Here is a 20,000-nt window from a genome sequence, read left to right as displayed (position 1 = left end):
GTCCACTGTACTCACATCTCTCTCTCTCTCTCTCTCTCTCTCTCTCTTTTCCCCTCTGCCACCTCCGTCATCCAGTCCTCCTCTCAACTCAAGCAGGCTAATGTGTTACATCAGACCCACCATGCCCCCCCCATCTCGCCTCCTCTCTTCTCATCTGTCTCCATTTGTAAAACAATGTTCCTCTCCTCTGTCACCCTCCTCTCCTCTCCTCTCCCCTCCTCTCCTCTCCTCTCTCCTCTCCTCTCCTCTCCTCTCCTCTCCCCTCCTGTCCTCTCCTCTCCTATCCTCTCCTCTCTTCTCCTCTCCTCCCCTCTCCTCTCTCCTTTCCTCTCCTCTGTCCTCTCCTCTCCTCTGCTCTGCTCTCCTCTCTTCCTCTCCTCTCCTCTCCTCTCCTCTCCTCTCCTCTCCTCTCCTCTCCCCTCCCCTCCTCTGCTCTGCTCTGCTCTGCTCTCCCCTCCCCTCCCCTCCTCTCCTCTCCCCTCCTGTCCTCTCCTCTCTTCCTCTCTCCTCTCCTCTCCTCTCCTCTCTTCCTCTCTCCTCTCCTCTGCTCTCCTCTCCTGTCCAGGCCTGCGTGGTTAAAAACAGACCCTGCTCATCTGAGGGGTGTCTAGCTGTCTGGGTGCTCTGGAGGCGAATCATAACAGCACCAGGCCCTCCATTACACAAATGATTCCGGGACTGGCCGCCCGTCCCGACCATTTATAGCCTGCGGCCTGAGTGTTCTTGGAAGAAAGGCAGACAGCAGGAGCCGGTTATAGCCAGTGACCCATAGGGGGCAGTAGTGGGCAGCTGGGTCGAGCACCTCAGCTCTGGGGAGGTGTGGATTCAGCCCAGCCGGCCCGGCGGGGTCTTATCTGCCCCCTGTCAGTGGCCTGCATGGAGTTGGAGGAGAATGTGGTTCTGGGTTGATGAATGTAGCATGATGAAATGCTTTCATGCCCCATTGTGAGGCCGTGTGGTAGCAGGCGATGCTGGGACCAATCAGATCATCTATCTATCTGTACATCTATCTATCTATCTATCTATTCATCTATCTATCTACAGTATCTATTCATCTATCTATCTAGCTAGCTATTCATCTATCTATCTATCTATCTATCATCTATCTATCTATCTATCTATTCATCTATCTATCTACAGTATCTATTCATCTATCTATCTAGCTAGCTATTCATCTATCTATTCATCTATCTATCTACAGTATCTATTCATCTATCTATCTAGCTAGCTATTCATCTATCTATCTATCTATCTATGTACAGTATCTATTCATCTGTCTATCTAGCTAGTTATTCATCTATCTATTCATCTATCTATCTACAGTATCTATTCATCTATCTATCTAGCTAGCTATTCATCTATCTATCTATCTATCTATGTACAGTATCTATTCATCTGTCTATCTAGCTAGTTATTCATCTATCTATCTACAGTATCTATTAATCTATCTATCTACAGTATCTATTCATCTATCTATCTATTCATCTATCTATCTGTCTATCTATCTATCTATTCATCTATCTATCTACACTACAGTATCTATTCATCTGTCTATCTAGCTAGCTATTCATCTATCTATCTATCTATCTATTCATCTATCTATCTACAGTATCTATTCATCTGTCTATCTAACTAGCTATTCATCTATCTATCTATCTATCTATCTTTCATCTATCTATCTACCTATATATCTATCTATCTATCATCTATCTGCCTATCCATCTATCATCTATCTATATCTATCTATCTGTCTATCCGTTCTGTACATCGATCTGTCTATTGATTCTGTCTATCTACAGTATCTATCCATTCAGGACATATATCCCTCTATCTGTCTATCTATCTATCTATCTATCAATCTGCCTATCTATCTATCCATTCAGGACATCTATCTATGTATATCTATCTATCTGTCTATCTATCCATCCATTCAGGACATCTCTCTCTCTCTCTCTCTCTCTCTGTCTCTGTCTCTGTCTCCATGTCCATGGTGCTGGGGTGCTCCTCTGCAGTGCGGGGCTGGGTGGGGGGTCTGCTAGCTGGGAAAGCTCAGTGTGCTGGAGAGGTGAACGTGAAGGGCTGGCCGTGGTGTTCTTTCTAATATTAGACCAGCTGCTTCCAGATTCCCACTGATTCGGCATGGTTACGGTTGTCAGGCAGAGAGAGGGAGAGGGCTGAATGGCTGGTCGGTGGCGGCAGCCCTGATGCGGGCCGGATGCGGGCCGAATGCAGGCCGGATGCGGGGCGGAGCACACAGGCAGGGGAAATGGATCATGCTGTTTCCAGGCCCCGCTCTCTGCATCACTCGCTTTCTTCCTTTCTTTTCTTTTACATTTTTTTCTTTCTTTCTCTCTCTCACTGCCTCTATTTTTTCCTCCCATTCTCTTTGTCACACACACACACACACACACACTGTAAATCCTCCCCCACCCACCCTGTATTTCAAGGAAGTCGGTTGTTTTTAGTAGGTTTTGTTGATGCTGCCAGTTGCAGCGATCTTGTGCTAGTCTCTCAGAGCTCTGAAAACCCCCCATCTGTATTTTCCAGGGACATGTGAATCTGGGACACAATATTGTTTGCCAATATGAGAACAGTATAGATGCTATTTTCACACACATGATGTTATTTCTGTCTCTTGCCTATGTGGGGAAGAGTCTTGTACATGTTCTTCTGGATGCCACTGTCACACCCCTCGCCGCCTCAAACCATATGCCCTCCAGTGACTTAAAGCAACACTAAAGAGTTTTTCCTACCTTAAAGCAACACTAAAGAGTTTTTCCTACCTTAAATTAATGTTTCCAAAATCATTTCAGCGGTTTATCAACTCGTAACATGGTGAACGGCACTTCTGCTTTCACTTCGCCGCAGCCCTCTATCGGCTATAACCGCACTATGTAACTTTACCAGGTGGGGTAGTGTATCTGTAGTTCGATGAAATGAGACATCAGAATCTACAAATTTGACTTGCTTTGATGTCGCAATACATCATACTTTCATAAAATCATGCAACATATTCTACCTTGTCTGTTATTTGCTGGATAAACAAATAGCGTGTGTGCGACAGGAAAATTGCTTCAGTGTTCTTTAAGAGACAAACAACATGGCCTTGTGTCAGCTCTCTCCTAGACCTCTTTCACTATGTAAAGACTTCACCAACAAGTTAATCTGATCTCTCTCTCTCTTTCTCTCTCTCTCCCTCTCTCTCTCCCTCTCTCTCTCTCTCTCTCTCTCTCCCTCCACAGCTCTGATCTTCGTCTTCTACCTGGTCTTCTATGGCTTCCTGGCTGGCTTCTTCACCCTCACCATGTGGGTGATGCTGCAGACCCTGAGTAACGACGTGCCCAAATACCAGGACCGAGTGCCCAGTCCAGGTGAGCTGCCCGGCCCGACCCGCCTCACAGCATACTCACGTCTGATTGGCTAATGAACATCTTTTATGTCTAATGAAGGGCTAGGGGCCCGAAACGTTACATGGTGATTCCATAAAAAAATCAGGAGCATTTTCTGGTGTGTGGACTTCTCTCTCCTATGCGTGTCTGTCCAGCACCCAGTTTCTAATCGTTTTTTGGATGTGCATGCAGTAGCCTACTCTTTGGCTAATGAACAAACTCACACCTGATTGGCTGATTAGCCTTCATGCATTCGCCATTCAACAATTGTGTGTGTAATGACTCAAGCAATGAAATGAAGAATATTACTTTTATGGGGAACGACTATTCAGCATTCACTGACATGATATAAGCAAATGATAATGTTATAAAACAGCAGAGAATTGTCTGAAAGCAACTGATACATGTCCAAAACCATTTGCAATTTGTTCAGTAGGAGAAATTGCTACTATGATGTGCACAAATGACTAAATGTTGTGGAGGTTTAACTAATAGTTATGAGAATTTTCATTCTGATCTGAGAAAAGCACCAAAGCGACTGAGAAAAACTGTAAATCAATCAAGATTCCATTTATAAAAGCCATAAAACTGGAAATGTCCAAGGGGGGTGGATACTTTTTATAGGCACTGTATATACAACAGAATGTAACCTTAGAAATCCCTGATCAGTGTGATCTGATTTGCTGAAAAGCATCTGTTAAAGCTAGATATTGAAACACCTTAAAAATAGATCAGACGGCTCATCGTCATAGGCTACTACTAATAGAGTTTAAATCTTGTAATTGTAACCATAACAACATTAGACCTACTTAATGTATAATCAATGGTAATTAAATAATGAACATTATGTATAACCTGTCTTATACCTCAGCATGCGCAATACAGTGATAAGAAAGTATAAGAAAGAGTTTATTGTGAAAGGTAACATTTCTGTACTACAAAGTATTATATAGTAAAACCGCAGATGTTTGGGATTAGCATTATCAGTTGAGTCACTGGTGTTTATTCTGCCCAATTTTTAAAATAGAGGTATTGGGTTCCCAGAGATTTATAATAAGCCTCTATTCTTCACACACACTCACACACACTCACGCACACACACACACACACACACACACACACACATACACACACACACACACACACACAGATAGATGGAGGGAGGGTGAGAGAGAATGAGAGAGAAAGAGAGGAATGTGAAGGGACTGGAGCTGCGGAATGATGGATGAAGCACCAGCATCAGGGATGAGATTTGAAGAGAATAGGAGAGGAGAGCTGTCCTCCCTCTTCACAATCCATCTCTCACTCACTCTCTCACACACACACACACACACACACACACACACATTCACACTCATATCCACAGATATGCACACACACACACACACACACACACACACCTCACCATGAGATGGGGAGGGGGGGGACTAGCACTGGCTGTGGATGATATTGCATAAAGCCGTGTGGCCTACTGTCGTATCAGAGAATTCCATGCTCTGCCCCCCCCCCCTTACTGAGGGAGGCCGATGGTCTGCCCAGGGCTATTGGCCAATGGAGGCACGGAGAGATGGGTCAGGGAACAGCATCAGAGAGACAGGGACAAGGAAGGATCTTACTTATATGAGATCCTATATATACTGTATATGATGAGCAAAAGATGTGTGTGTGTGTGTGTGTGTGTGTGTGTGTGTGTGTGTGTGTGTGTGTGTGTGTGTGTGTGTGTGTGTGTGTGTGTGTGTGTGTGTGTGTGTGTGTGAGAGGAAGGATCTTAGGATAAGATGAGGGAAAGAGAGCTGATATAAAACACTACATGGTCACACCACTACAGGGACTACTAATGAGCCCCAGGCCTCCCTCTCTCTCTCTCTCTCTCTCTCTCTCTCTCTCGCGCTCTCGATCTACAGTATCTCTCTCTCTCTTCCTCTCGCTTTTTTCCCTCTCTCTCCATTCCTTTTCATGTCACTCTTTCTACTGTTTTTCCTTCTCTCTCAGGGTCATGTTTCCCCAAGGCACTTTTTCTGCTCTTTTTCCCTTGTTCTCTCTCTCTCTCTCTCTTCCTCTCTCTCTCTCTCCCTCTCTCCCACTGTTCTGTTTTCCCCATTGTCTTACAGTGGCCTTCAGCTTCCTGTGAAATGTGTTCCTAATCAGAGAGCCTTAATTCCACTGTTGTTATTGAGCAGCAGAGCTCTCCTCTCCCTCTCTCCTCTCCCTCTCTCCTTTCCCTCTCTCCTCTCCCTCTCTTCTCTCCCTCTGTCCTCTCCCTCTCTCCTCCCCCTCTCTCCTCTCCCTCTCTCCTCTCCCTCTCTCCTCCCCCTCTGCCCTCTCCCTCTCTCCCTCTCCTCTCCCTCTCTCCTCTCCCTCTCTCCTATCTATCCTCTCCCTCTCCTCTCCCTCTCTCCTCTCCCTCTCTCCTCTCCCTCTCTCCTCCCCCTCTGCCCTCTCCCTCTCTCCCTCTCCTCTCCCTCTCTCCTCTCCCTCTCTCCTATCTATCCTCTCCCTCTCTCCTCTCCCTCTATCCTCTCCCTCTATCCTCTCCCTCTATCCTCTCCCCTCTCCCTCTATCCTCTCCCTCTCTGCATGTCTTTCCTATATCTTCTTCCTCTCCTTCTTTTCTGTCAGTTCATCCTTTCCTCTCTATCTCTTCCTCTCTATCTCTCTCCCCTTCTTCTTTTCTGTCAGTTCTGCTGCTGTGGACCCTGAGTTCCCAGACCCCTGTAGCGCTGCGGGTCGGGCCGATCGTGGCCCAGATGCGGCCCGAATGTCAGCCGACTGCAGATCGGTGGCCAGCAGAGGTGGACGTCCCGGATTCAGAGAGTAAAAGTCCTGCCAAGTATTTGATCCAAAAGAGTTCAAGGACACAGCGTGCGCATCCAAAAGCGATAAAAAACTGGGTGCTGGACAGACAAGCAGATGCCAAGAAAACAACGATAAGTCCGCACACCAGAATCTATGAAGGGCTTGGGTCCGAAACCTTACATGTGGTGATACCTACCATTACAAAACACTAAGGAGCAGATACTTGTGTGCGGACATATCGTTCCTTTCTAAGTATTGAATCCAGCCATTTAGTGAACCAGCACATCCTAATTAGCAGCCAGGTAGATGAGTTGGGTAGTGATATCACCTGCACATCCTAATTAGGAGCCAGGTAGATGAGTTGGTTAGTGATATCACCAGCACATCCTAATTAGCAGCCAGGTAGATGAGTTGGGTAGTGATATCACCAGCACATCCTAATTAGCAGCCAGGTAGATGAGTAGGTTAGTGATATTACCTGCACATCCTAATTAGCAGCCAGGTAGATGAGTTGGTTAGTGATATTACCTGTGTACATCCTAATTAGCAGCCAGGTAGATGAGTTGGTGAGTGATATCACCTGCACATCCTAATTAGCAGCCAGGTAGATGAGTTGGTTAGTGATATCACCAGCACATCCTAATTAGCCCTTTTCACGTGATGTCAGACGAAACGTTGCTGGGTATCCTCCGGCATGTCCAGCCGCCAAATACTACAGAAGAAGAAGAAGTAGGTTTCATCAGGTCCCTTTCCACAGGTGTTTACAATCAAGCACCTTGATTATCAATGCAGACTGCATGGTGCTTGATTGTATACACCTGTGGAAAGGGACCTGATGAAACCCATGAATACTTCTTCTTCTTCTTCTTCTGTAGTATTTGGTGGCTGGACATGCCGGAGGATACCCAGCAACACTTTGTCTGACATCACCGTGAAAAGGGCTAATTAGGAGCCAGGTAGATGAGTTGGTTAGTGATATCACCTGCACATCCTAATTAGCAGCCAGGTAGATGAGTTGGTTAGTGATATCACCTGCACATCCTAATTAGCAGCCAGGTAGATGAGTTGGTTAGTGATATCACCAGCACATCCTAATTAGCAGCCAGGTAGATGAGTTGGTGAGTGATATCACCTGTGTACATCCTAATCACCAGCCAGGTAGATGAGTTGGTGAGTGATATCACCTGTGTACATCCTAATTAGCAGCCAGGTAGATGAGTTGGTGAGTGATATCACCTGTGTACATCCTAATCACCAGCCAGGTAGATGAGTTGGTGAGTGATATCACCTGTGTACATCCTAATCACCAGCCAGGTAGATGAGTTGGTTAGTGATATCACCTGTGTACATCCTAATTAGCAGCCAGGTAGATGAGTTGGTTAGTGATATCACCTGCAGATCCTAATTAGCAGCCAGGTAGATCCTAATTAGCGGCCAGGTAGATGAGTTGGTTAGTGATATCACCTGTGTGAAGCGCACGACTACTGTAGAGAGAGTATGTGGAAGGACACCTCTGGTGTCCAGCTGGTCTGCAGTCGGCTCACATCTGGGCCACATCTGGGCCACACCCGGCCCGGCCCGCAGCGCTACAGCTGGTCTCTGGAGTGGCCACAGTGCTCCAGGAGTAGACTAGATTGGTGGTTTCGGATCTCCGGTCCACACATGTGTGTGTGAACTCGTAAATAATAAAACACACACACACACACACACACACACACACATTTGCTCATGCACCCCCACACACATACTCTCAGATTTGTGCAAAGGCACACAAAACACACACGCAGGCACGCACACACACACACACACACACACACACACACACACACACACACACACACAGTCCACTATAATTGTAACCAGCAGAGTAGGGCAGCCACTGGCTACACACACACACACACACACACACACACACACACACACACACACACACACCGGAACATGAAGCAGTGCACACACTCATGGTAAAAGCATCCCCATAACAGAATATCAATAGCTGCTGGAGTCTTTGTGCTCCATCACCCCCTCTGTTGTAGTGTAGTTATAGCATCAGAGGCACACACACACACACACACATACTGTACACACCACATTAGCTCACTGAGGAGCTAGTCTCGCTGTTGGACTTGAACCATTAATGCCTCCTCTGCTGTACACACACACATATACATGCACACACACACACACACACACACACACACACACACACACACACGCACACACGCACACACACACACACACACACACACACGCACACATACTTTCATTGGAGGGCATACTTTGCCACCCGCCTACACACAGCCACTTTGCACTGTGTGTGTGTGTGTGTGTATATGTGTGTGTGTGTGTGTGTGTGTGTGTGTGATGAAAGCACTATAGCACCATCCACACTGGGCGTAGTATTGATTCTGTGAATAATGTGTAGTGTGTGTGCGTGTGTGTGCAAGTGCGTGTGTGTGTGCGTGAGTTTATGTGAGTGTGTGTGTGTGTGTGTGTGTGTAATGGCCTACAGGTTTTCTGTTTCTCCAGCCCACACTCGTGCTCTGTTCCCAGTGATAATGTATTCCTCCCACAGCCTGCCGCTCGGCCCCTCTCCTTCCCTCCGCACTCCACCTTCATAGGGCCAGTGTGTGTGCTGTAAGGTGCTGCGTGGTGTGTGTGCTGTGTGCTGTAAGGTGCTGTGGTGTGTGTGCTGTGTGTGTGTGGTGTGTGCTGTGGTGTGCGTGTGGTGTGTGTGCTGTGTGTGCTGTGTGCTGTAAGGTGTGTGTGCTGTGTGCTGTAAGGTGTGTGTGCTGTAAGGTGGTGTGTGGTTTGTGCTGTGTGGTGTGTGTGTGGTTAGCAGCAGGTCTTCTCCTGCCATCTGAAGCAGAGGACATTACGGGGGCTGAGAGCTGTCAATGAGATATGCTGTGTGTGTGTGTGTGTGTGTGTGTGTGTGTGTGTGTGTGTGTATGTGTGTGTGTTTGTGCGTGTTTTTGCATGTGTGTGTGTATGTGTGTGTGTGTGTGTGTGTGTGTCTGCATGTGTGATCACAGTGCATCTGTGAGATGGAAATAGATGAAAGATCTGTTCTTACCACTTCTGTTGCAATCTGAAGATTCTGAGCTGATCTCAGTGTGCTAGTGTATGGTTATGATTCAATGAGGTTCAATCAATCATGTGTGTTGCTGTACAGTGCTGTGCTGTATGGTGTGTGTTTTGTGTTGTGTGTAGCCAAAGTGGGGAACATAGGACCTGGGGAACATAGGTACAGTATGCTCCCGTCCCTGTGACGATTTCTCTGTAAGTGGCTGTGGAGAGGAAGCTCGGCCGAACGCCTGAATAGAACGCCACTGACCCGTGCTCTTCCTGATAAGACCCCTTCCTGTCCCGTGCTCTTCCTGATAAGACCCCTTCCTGTCTGCAGGTGTGGTGATCCGGCCCAAGGTACTGGACATCTCCTTCAACCGCTCCAATCCCCTGGACTACGCCAACTACGTCAAGCACCTGGAGAACTTACTGCAGAGTAAGTAGGCAGCTCTGGGGGGTGGTGATGTGTGTGTGTGTGTGTGGTGGGGGGGGGGGGGGGATAGTGGTTAAGCTGCAGTTTGTGAATAATTCATCAGTTAAGTCAAGGTTACAAATGCTGGACTCAGTGTCCTTGCACTGTCATCACTCTATAGGAGTGGAGTACGGGAATATGGAGTGTGTGTGTGTGTGTGTGTGTGTGTGTGTGTGTGTGTGTGTGTGTGTGTGTGTGTGTGTGTGTGTGTGTGTGTGTGTGTGTGTGTGTGTGTGTGTGTGTGTGTGTGTGTGAGTGAGGGCTTCAACAAATGTATATTTCATGTTCATGTCAGAGCGCCTCAGTGTATTGGGTTGGCGTTTGTCTGCATGTGACGGGAAGTGACTCTGAGGTTCTGAAATGGCCGCATGTGGAGGTCAGTCTCTAGCGCTGGTCTCGCGTCCTCAGCAGCCTGCGTGCTTCAGACTTCCTTTGCATCGCTGTGTCATCCATCTTGTTACTCCCACTATCTGTCACAACACATCATACTTTCATAAAATCATGCAACTTACACAACCTTGTCTGTGGACATCGTTATTTGCTGGATGAACAAATAGCGTGCGTTCGACAGAGGAAAAGTGCTTTAGTGTTGCTTTAAAAGTGACACAGATTTGCGGTAATTGTCCCATTTAAAACTTGTCCCTTCTTAAGTTAGAAAGTGCAATAAGGATAACGGAAAATAAAAACGTGGCGATCTAGGCTAATTTGACATGGAACTATACTCTCATGCTGGCGTAATAATCAAGGAACGTTGCGAGCGTACCATGAGTGCAGTGATATCACACAGCATCTGAAAATAGTCCCCGTAGGCACCAACCAGTAGTAGTTTGTGATATCACTGTGCCCATGGTACATTTTCTTCAACAATTACTTCTGATTCTCTCTCAAAGCCGTATCCCGATGATTTGGTTCAATCCTTGCATGCACCAGTGACCTAAGAGACCTAATGACCTAGAATGGAAATATTTTTTTCTTGGTTTTCATGAATTATGATAGTTTGTGCATAAAAAAAGAGCTATCATGAACAGGAGGCATGGTTGTGCCCTCGTTCATATGAAAATCTTGAACTTAGAAATAGACACTAAAAAATGGGCAAATTAGAAAAGAGCCTGTTTGTGATGTCAGACATCGCAAAGCCATTGAAGTTCAATTGGGGCTGCCAAAGAGGGTGCCATTTAGTCAAACGGACCATTTCAATACCCAGCCTAAATATATGGTTTTAATTAGGCTTGTAAAATTGCAATTGTGTTAAGTTGAATATATACTATTTTAACATCAGAGAACACAGTGTAATACTCAATTCATCCATTCTATGTCCTCTTTAATGTCTCAATGTCCTTAGATAAATACCTCCCCTCACATCATCAGGAAAGCCTTCTCTATCATCATGCACTTTTAGACTTCGGCACGCGACAAAAGGAACCAATGAACAAGCGCAACAACCTTACAGCCGTACACATAGGCCTAGTTTTAAAAGATTAATTTGAATGTACGTCTGGAGTAGCGAGTTCCACTGATTATAGTAGAAGCTAACTGCTGTAGCATACCTTTATTTATACTCATAGGGCATTGAGGGTTCCCTCATTTACAATGACGACGAGTTTACAGGAAAAGGTTGTGCATTAATAAATAAGAACAAGAGAAGGAACATAAAAACGCATTTAAATAAAAACAAAAATGTAAACTTGCTTGCTTTGTCTTTCCAGAGTACAACGACACGGTGCAGGAGAAGAACGACCTGTGCATGGTGAACGAGTACACGGAGCAGGACGAGGAGCAGGTGAAGAAGGTGTGTCAGTTCAAGCGCAGCCAGCTGCGGCAGTGCTCGGGCCTGGCTGACACCACCTTCGGCTACTCCGAGGGCAAGCCCTGCATCCTGGTCAAGATGAACAGGGTGAGTCGCCCAATCGCCGCCGCTCCCACACATGTGATCAGAGTGTGGGGAAGGGCATTGTGGGATATGTAGTTTATAGTTTAAATGGGACTACAAATAGGACAAGCCCTGCATTCTGGTCAAGATGAACAGGGTGAGAGCCGTCACCCCCCACCTCCTCCCCAGCTCTGGCTTTGTGACCCGGTGGCCAGCACGGACAAGAGAGTCCTGTGTACTGTATTGTCTGATTGTCTGCATCAGCTGTGCAGAAGGTTAATGTGAACAGGGTGCCACCAACACCTTCACGGCCCTAGCTGTCTTACTTCATGGCCCCACTTCCTTGTCTCCTGGGGAGGAGTGTGTGTGAGGTGCATTATGGGTCTTGTAGTACTTTTGGTGGCCCCTGAGGCTGACCTGTTGGCTACCAGGGGAAGAGCAGGTGTGGCAACTCTCAGATTGACCAAGAACGCTTGCATTTGTTTTGGTGTGAGACGCATTGAAGTCAGTGGAATATGGTTTTCCATGGAAGTCTGGGACAGGACTCTCATGGGTCTCACACCAAAATCGTGAGAGTTGGCAACACTGGGGAAGAGTGTGGGGGTGCATTGTGGGATTTGTAGTCCTATTAGTCCCCCTTCCCTGCTCCCCAGCTGTGTGACTGTCCATGCTCGAGATGAATGGGTGCCCCCCCTGTGTCAGGTTTCGGGGGGCGGGTGTGTGTGTGGGGGGGGGGCTTCAGAGAATGTTCCGCATTCCGTCACACAAGACATCCTACAGTCAGTAGCAGGTGTTAAACATCACAGTCGTCACATCTCACGCACACAAAAGCACAGAAGAAGCTCAAACACGTGGCGTAGCCCTCAAGCTAAGCTAGCAGCTAACCTTTAGCACAGTTAAGAAGCTAGCCGGCTAAGAGACTGTACCATGACATGTCTGAGTGATGAATGATGCTTGTTGGTTATTTATTTATCATTTTAGATTATTGGGCTGAGACCCAAGGGAGAGCCCTTTATCAACTGCACAGCCAAGGTAACGTTGATCGCCGGCCTCGCCACCTCTTGTCTGTCTGTGTGTCTGTTTCCTGTCTCTGTGTGTCTGTTTCCTGTCTCTGTGTTCCAGGGGTTCAGGGTTTGGGAAGAGGGCTGTGGACGCAGCATGGGCCACCGATAGGCCACTCCAGCACCTATAGCTCTCTGTGTCTTTTTTCACTATTTCTATGTTGTGTGCCGTGTGTGTGTGTGTGTGTGTGTGTGTGTGTGTGTGTGTGTGTGTGTGCGCCTTCTGTCAGGTGTGTTTTTTTTACACACCTGTTTGTATTTGGTTTCTCTCCACGCTGCCTGTAGCACCCTCACTTCTCTGGTGGGTAAGACGTCGGGTCCTCTAGCCCCACCCCCCTCCCCACCCGCCCTCCTTCTGCTGTCTCCCCTGGGTCCTAGCCCTAGCCCCAGCCCTGCTCCATATCTCCGCGCTTCTCTCTCTCCAAGCTCCTGTGATGTGACGCTTCAGTGTCTGACTGTAAAACAGCAGCCTTCATGCCAGATGCGTGTGTAGTCACCTTCAAACCCCTGCTGTCTGTATCGGACATTATTAAAGCACAGACATCAGGTGAAGAGGCTGCAAAACTCTCTTAGCTGCTCAGCACTCCCATCTCCCATACATGTGTGGTTTTGCAGCCATGCGTGTGGGGTAAACAACACTCTTGCACCCTTGCCAGTCAAAGTCAACATCAGCTTTATTGTCAATTCTGCTATACATACAAAACATATCAGTCTATACAGTAGAGGGTTGAAATTGTGTTTCTTTCTGGCTCATGGGAGAGTGAACACCATCAATAACAGCAATAACACAGAGACAATAGCAGTACCAGGTAGAGAATATAAGAAATAAGAAATGGTGCGTATAGCAGAGTACAAAACTAGTACTAATGTTAAAATCCCTATACAGTCCAAGACTAGTTCTAGTGTTAAACCCATATACAGTACAAGACTAGTACTGGTGTTAAACCCATATACAATACAAGACTAGTACTAGTGTTAAACCCCTTTAGAATACAAAACTAGTACTAGTGTTAAATCCCTATACAGTCCAAGACTAGTACTAGTGTTAAACCCCTTTAGAATACAATACTAGTACTAGTTTTAAACCCCTTTAGAATACAAGACTAGTTCTAGTGTTAAACCCATATACAATACAAGACTAGTACTAGTGTTAAACCCCTTTAGAATACAAGACTAGTACTAGTGTTAAACCCATAGTACAGTACAAAACTAGTACTAGTGCTCAAGTCTCTACAGAGTACAAGACTAGTACTAGTGTTAAACCCATAGTACAGTACAAAACTAGTACTAGTGCTCAAGTCTCTACAGAGTACAAAACCAGTACTAGTATTAAACGCCTATACAGTACACTACAAGACTAGCCCTAGTGTTAAACCCCATATAGAGTACAAAACTGTTACTAATGTTAAAGTCCCTTTGTGGCCTATAAGCTTCTGTTGTGACATTTAGCCGCCATGATGCAGGTCCACACACCCCCCTCAGTTAATCTGTCCAGACACTCTATTTGCGTCTACGCATCCCAGTTACAGGACTAGGAGAGACAGGATGGTATAGTGGTTGTGTGTGTTTCTACGCATCCCAGTAAGAGAGGAGAGACAGGATGGTAGTGGTTGTGTGTGTTTCTACACATCCCAGTAAGAGAGGAGAGACAGGGTGGTAGTGGTTTTGTCTTAGGGTCAGACCCAGGCCAAGTCCACACTAAGGACAGGCGCTGTTCGCCCCCAATCCCTATCTCTCACTCCTCCCTGCTCCCTAGATGACCTTTGAACTATGAGCTGGTGGTTTTAAAGTTATATGGTGACCCTAGACATAGTGCCCTCTACTCTCGAAAGAAGCCAGTAGAGAAACTTGTGTACTCGTCATTCTGATTCGAGTACACACTGTGTTCGCTTTATCGCCTTCCCATCTCAGGAGTAGCCATCTTAGGAGTAGCCATCTCAGGAGTAACCATCTTAGGAGTAGCCATCTCAGGAGTAACCATCTTAGTAGTATTCATCTCCTTAGTAGCGTCACAGAGGGTCTCCCTGGCCTTCTGAGGTCAGACGTTGAGTGCACAACATCCCGATCAGATGGATGCAGCGCTTTGTAGTACCGTACGCATGAATTTAAAATCTCCGCCAGACTTTTAAATTCTCCCCACGCGTCACGCTTCACACTTAACATCCTCGCCTGGATAGTAGCAAACTCTGGACCAGATCCGCTCCTCGCCTGGATCTGCTCTGGGCACTGATCTGGGTTCCTGTTTTAGAGGAACCGGATCTGTCTCTGGCCCGGATCTGTTTCAGGATCTGCCGCTATCTGGGTTTCCATCTGGGTTTCCACTTAAACTGAAGTGAGTGCTAGCACAGCGCTAGTGCTAAGGCAGGCGCGAGCACTAGCGTAACCGCTCATCCTTAAACTGAAGCGAGTAGCTAGCACAGCACTAGTGCTAGTGCAGGCGCGAGCGCAGCCACTCATCCTTAAACTGAAGCGAGTGCTAGCACAGCGCTAGTGCTAGTGCTGGCGCGAGCACAGCCGCTCATCCTTAAACTGAAGTGAGTGCTAGCACAGCGCTAGTGCTAATGCAGGCGCGGGCGCAGCCGCTCATCCTTAAACTGAAGCGAGTGCTAGCACAGCGCTAGTGCTAGTGAGAGCGCTAGCGTAACCACTCATCCTTAAACTGAAGCGAGTGCTAGCACAGCGCTAGTGCTAGTGCAGGCGTGAGCGCAGCCGCTCATCCTTAAACTGAAGCGAGTGCTAGCACAGCGCTAGTGCTAATGCTGGCGCTAGCGCTAGCATAACCGCTCATTCTTCAGCTGCGCACTAACTCCAGATGCAGCTCATAGCAGGTCAGCCACACGATGGCTTCTCATGTGCCACCGCTAAGGCCCCAGGCTGCTAAGGCCCCCAGGCTGAGGTAAGTCGGTAGGTTCAGCTTCTGGATGGACACAGGCTGAACACACATCTCTCATTTCTGCTTTTGTGACTCTATTATAGTGCACAATGTGACTGTTGATATGGGGGGGGGGGGGGGGGGGGGAATATTGTTTGTTATTTGTTGAAATGTTTGCTTATATCATACCTCACACATCTTCTGTTAGTGGTGGATATACTCAAAGCTCATTGCTGAAGGGTGTGTGTGCCTGCACAAGTGTCAGTGTGAGAACAAATGTGTGTATGTGTTTTGGGGATCACATTTGGTGCACACCATTTTTAGTATATATGTGTGTGTGTGTGTGTGTGTGTGTGTAATTATGAGTGTGTGTGAGTGTGTGTGTGTCCGTATGTGTAATTATATGTGTGTGTGAACGGAAAGTCACTCGCCGAAAGTTCTACCTCGCCGTGTGTGTGTGTAAGTGTGGGTCTGGCCACTTGACGACCTTCCTCATGCCCATCCTCTTCCTCATCTTCCTCCTCTTCCTCCAGAGAGACACCCCTCTAACGTTCTCTTATTACCCCCCTCGGGGCAAGATTGACAAGATGTTCTTCCCCTACTACGGAAAACAATTACATGTAAGTCAAACATCGGCTGTTCATGCTTGTGTGTGCCTGTGTGGGTGTGTGTGTTCACTGTGGTCATAGACTGAAAAAGGGCGGCTCCTGATATGAAATCGTATTGACACTAAAAAGCAAATTGAATATTGTAATGAATAAAAGCCTGTTCACACCCAGAACAATAACTGTAAGCAAATATCGTTGTCGTTGATATGAATGACGCCGTTCACATATAAACTATAACGATAACGACACGAAGAAGAATATCAGTGGGGATCACTTTCAGAACGCCAATCAGAACCATCACGTTTTAGCCATCACATTAACACCAGGAGACTTATCGTTGGTCAGTGTGGACACATTATGGTTATGGTTATGGTTATGATTGTGGTTATCATTATGGTTATGATTATAGTTATCGTCATCGTTATTGTTATCATTCTTGGTGTGAATGGTTATCGTTATGGTTATAGTTGTCGTCATCCTTATCGTTATTGTTATTGTTATTGATATTGTTATTGTTATTGATATTGTTATTGATATTGTTATCGGTCTTGGTGTGAATGGTTATCGTTATGGTTATGGTTATGGTTCTTGGTGTCAATGGTTATGGTTATGGTTATAGCTATCGTTATCGTTATCGTTATCGTTCTTGGTGTGAATGCCGCTTAAGTCAGGTATTGATCAGTGAACTATAACTATTGCAGGGCTTACAGGTCTTACGCACCGTGTCACAAGTCAGGCGCGACTTACGTCTGAAATATATAACAAATTCAAATATTTCTGATACTTCAGGCACAGTACAGTAAGTGTGCATTAAGCCCTGTGATTGTGCTGTTGCTCAGCCCACAGTGTATGGTGCGATCAACAACACGAATATCAGCTCAGTAGCCATGGAGTACACACACGTTAAATAACCAACACAATGGACGTGTGGCAAATGGAACGTGTTATGTCTTTGTGTGTGTTGACATTTTTCTTTGTGTGTCTCGCCTCTCCTCTACTTTGTGTGTGTGTGTGTAACTCCTCTCGTCTCGTCTCATCTCTGTGTGTGTGTGTGTGTGTGTGTGTGTGTGTGTGTGTGTGTGTGTGTGTGTGTAGACCGAGTACGTGCAGCCCCTGGTGGGTGTGAAGCTGCACCTGGCCAAGGAGGACTACAACACGGAGATCACCATCGAGTGCAAGGTGGACGGCTCCAACCTGAAGAACGCTGACGAGCGTGACAAGTTCCTGGGCCGCGTCACGTTCCGGGTGACGGTGTCCGAGTAGACGCCCCCCCCCCCCCACCCCCCCATCCACCGTCCACCTGCTGCTCCAATCCGTCCCCTTACCCCCCCCCCCCCTCCCCCCACCCTGGGCGTCCGCTTGAGCAGCATGATGCCCAACCTTGTGCATTTCCATAGCAACTGCCCCACCCACGACACCCACCCAACATATGTATACCCTCCCCACATACACACACACACACACACACATACAAGCCCTGCTCCTGGTCTGCCCCCCCCCCCCCCCCCCCCCCACCAGACGGGCTCTTCCTGACCTTCCAGACAAGAGGGCACGTGGGCTAATCACACCGTTTCAGTAGCATGGGGTGTGCTTCCGGGTCAAAGGTCGTTCCCCACTCCACCTTTATCTCCTCATGTATTACTCTGACTACCCACTCTGCCTGCCTGTTCCCACACCCCTCACCTTTGACACACACACACACACACACTGTCTTAGCCAGTACGAACAGAAAAGCAAAATAACCAAGACACTGTATCAATAAAAGCAGATGAACAAGAAGCAAAAAGCACACACACACACACCCCATCGCCCCTCCTCACCATCCCCCCTGCCCCCGCCCCTTGCACCAGTTAAGTGAGAGCCTAGCGACATCGTGCCATACTAGCGACTTGTAAATAGGCGTATCAAAGCTATGAGTTTGATGTGGTCTTCTCTCCTGTAGTGTTGTGTAGCCTGCTGTGTGTACGTGAGTGTGCCGTGTTGTGTTCCTCCATGTACATATTAATGGATTTAAAAAAAAGAGAAAGAAATACACTGTATCCCCTCCTTATCCTATATCTCACTGATGTCTGACCGCTGTAAGAAATCAAGAGTTAAGAAATAATAAAAAAAATAGCTGTAAGTAAAGATTATTGATAATTAAAGTATATTAAAAGAAAAAAATGCCAAAAAAATTTATCAACCTTGTTCATCATCCCCCTGGTCCAACATGTGGGGAAAGGGATTTTTTTTTACCTCTGCAAGAAATGTGACCTCTGCAGATGCCTTAAGATCTGTAAGAACAAAATCTTGAAATAAAGGTGATTTTAAACAAATCTTTTCTCTCAGTCTAGATATGATTTATTTGCTGTTGTGTCCACGTATTTCTCAAGTAATAAATGTCACACTGTTGTTCTGATGCATCCTAACTGGAAAATGTTAATAAATACTCATGTAGATGTTCAGAGAGTTCGGATGCAAAACCCTCTAGACGCCACCTCCGTCAAAGATGAGATATTTATGGGTATATAGTGAATACTCTCCACACGACAATCAAATAACTTCCTAACTTCCGTTAATCAAAACCGGCTAAATACCACTCACTTCCTGGTCTGAAATATGGAGTTGTGGGCAAAAAGCCTACAGTATAGGGGCCTGTTAAAAAAAACTACTCATTTAAAAAGACACTTCACCGATTAGCATTAAGCTTTGTATCTTTAGAAAACCAGTCATGTTTTTGAATAGTCGTGCATCATTCCCTCAGTTTGCCTTGAGACGGGAGAAATACGGATATCAATGTTGGACTTCCTGCTTTCAATGACGTTAAAATCATCATTTTGCATCATTGAAAGCAGAAAGTCCTATTCATGAGTTTCATTGAAATCCGTATTTCTCCCATCTCAAGGCAAACTGAGGGAATGATGCACGACCATTCAAAAACATGACTGGTTTTCTAAAGATACAAAGCTTAATGCTAATCGGTGAAGTGTCTCTTTAAAAGAACAGTAGTCAGATGGGTTTAGAGGGGTTTGCAGCTGAACTCCCCAATGAAACAATGCTAATGTAGAAATCCATCTAGTAAAATATCAATTCTGTATTACAGTGAGCATGCCTTCTCTATGGAGCTTGTGGGCTTCAGCCTTTTACAGCGGCTCCACAGCCAGCAGCAGCAATGGAGCAGAAGGAAACCTGGAATAAAACTGCAGCCTGGAACAGTGATGAGCAGGAAGGTCTTTGGTATTATTTGCCCTCCATGCCTTCCAGGCAGCGCTGCCTTCAAGGCACTACTCCCCTCAGTTTAGGGGTAGGATGAGGGTTGAGGGGGTTAGGGTTAGGAATAGGGTAAAGGTAGTGCCTTTTAGGCTGTGCTGCCTGGAAGGTGCCGTTGGGGGCAAAAAACACCATTGAGCAAAGATTTACACTAGGGGGCGCTGCCATGGTGGTTATTTCGAAGACTGTGTTGGGGATGATAATTACATGAGAAAGTGTGCGGTTAAGGTCCAAGTTTGTTCTAATATGTTTTTATTATTATTATCATTTTTTAAGCAATTCACAAAGGATGGGTTATGAACAGGTCTGGATTATAAACGAACAGATCTGTATAAATGTATGGATGCAAGACGTAACCTAATGACTTAACCAGACTATCATTAAATATATCACTATGTACACCATAATACAAATAACGTTTCTGCAATGCCTGTTGGATATTCACCCTGCCAAATTATGACACTTCATCAGAGAAGGCAGCTTATGAAACGTCATCAGAGAAGGCAGCTCAGTGAACTAATAGATTATGAAACGCTGCCACCTACTGGTGAAGTAGCCTACAAACCGTGCATCTCTACTTCAAAGCCTGCCACTCTGTTCTATGTGTTAACAGT

General features: G+C 46.3%; 1 protein-coding gene across 1 annotated transcript in view; it reads left to right on the top strand.

Moving 5' to 3' along the window:
* Positions 1-17,418, top strand: part of atp1b3b (ATPase Na+/K+ transporting subunit beta 3b) — a 38,269-nt gene extending 20,851 nt beyond the window's left edge. The window contains exons 2-7 of the mRNA XM_062553375.1: positions 3,243-3,371; positions 9,592-9,690; positions 11,433-11,620; positions 12,578-12,628; positions 16,063-16,149; positions 17,233-17,418. Coding sequence (XP_062409359.1) covers positions 3,243-3,371; positions 9,592-9,690; positions 11,433-11,620; positions 12,578-12,628; positions 16,063-16,149; positions 17,233-17,400 — 722 coding nt within the window. The 3' untranslated portion in view covers positions 17,401-17,418. The remainder of the gene's footprint in view (positions 1-3,242; positions 3,372-9,591; positions 9,691-11,432; positions 11,621-12,577; positions 12,629-16,062; positions 16,150-17,232) is intronic.
* Positions 17,419-20,000: the final 2,582 nt, after the last annotated feature.

This window comes from Sardina pilchardus, chromosome 13 (genome assembly GCF_963854185.1).
Source record: "Sardina pilchardus chromosome 13, fSarPil1.1, whole genome shotgun sequence".
Lineage (NCBI taxonomy): Eukaryota > Metazoa > Chordata > Actinopteri > Clupeiformes > Clupeidae > Sardina > Sardina pilchardus.
This window is presented reverse-complemented; position numbering and strand designations above follow the sequence as displayed.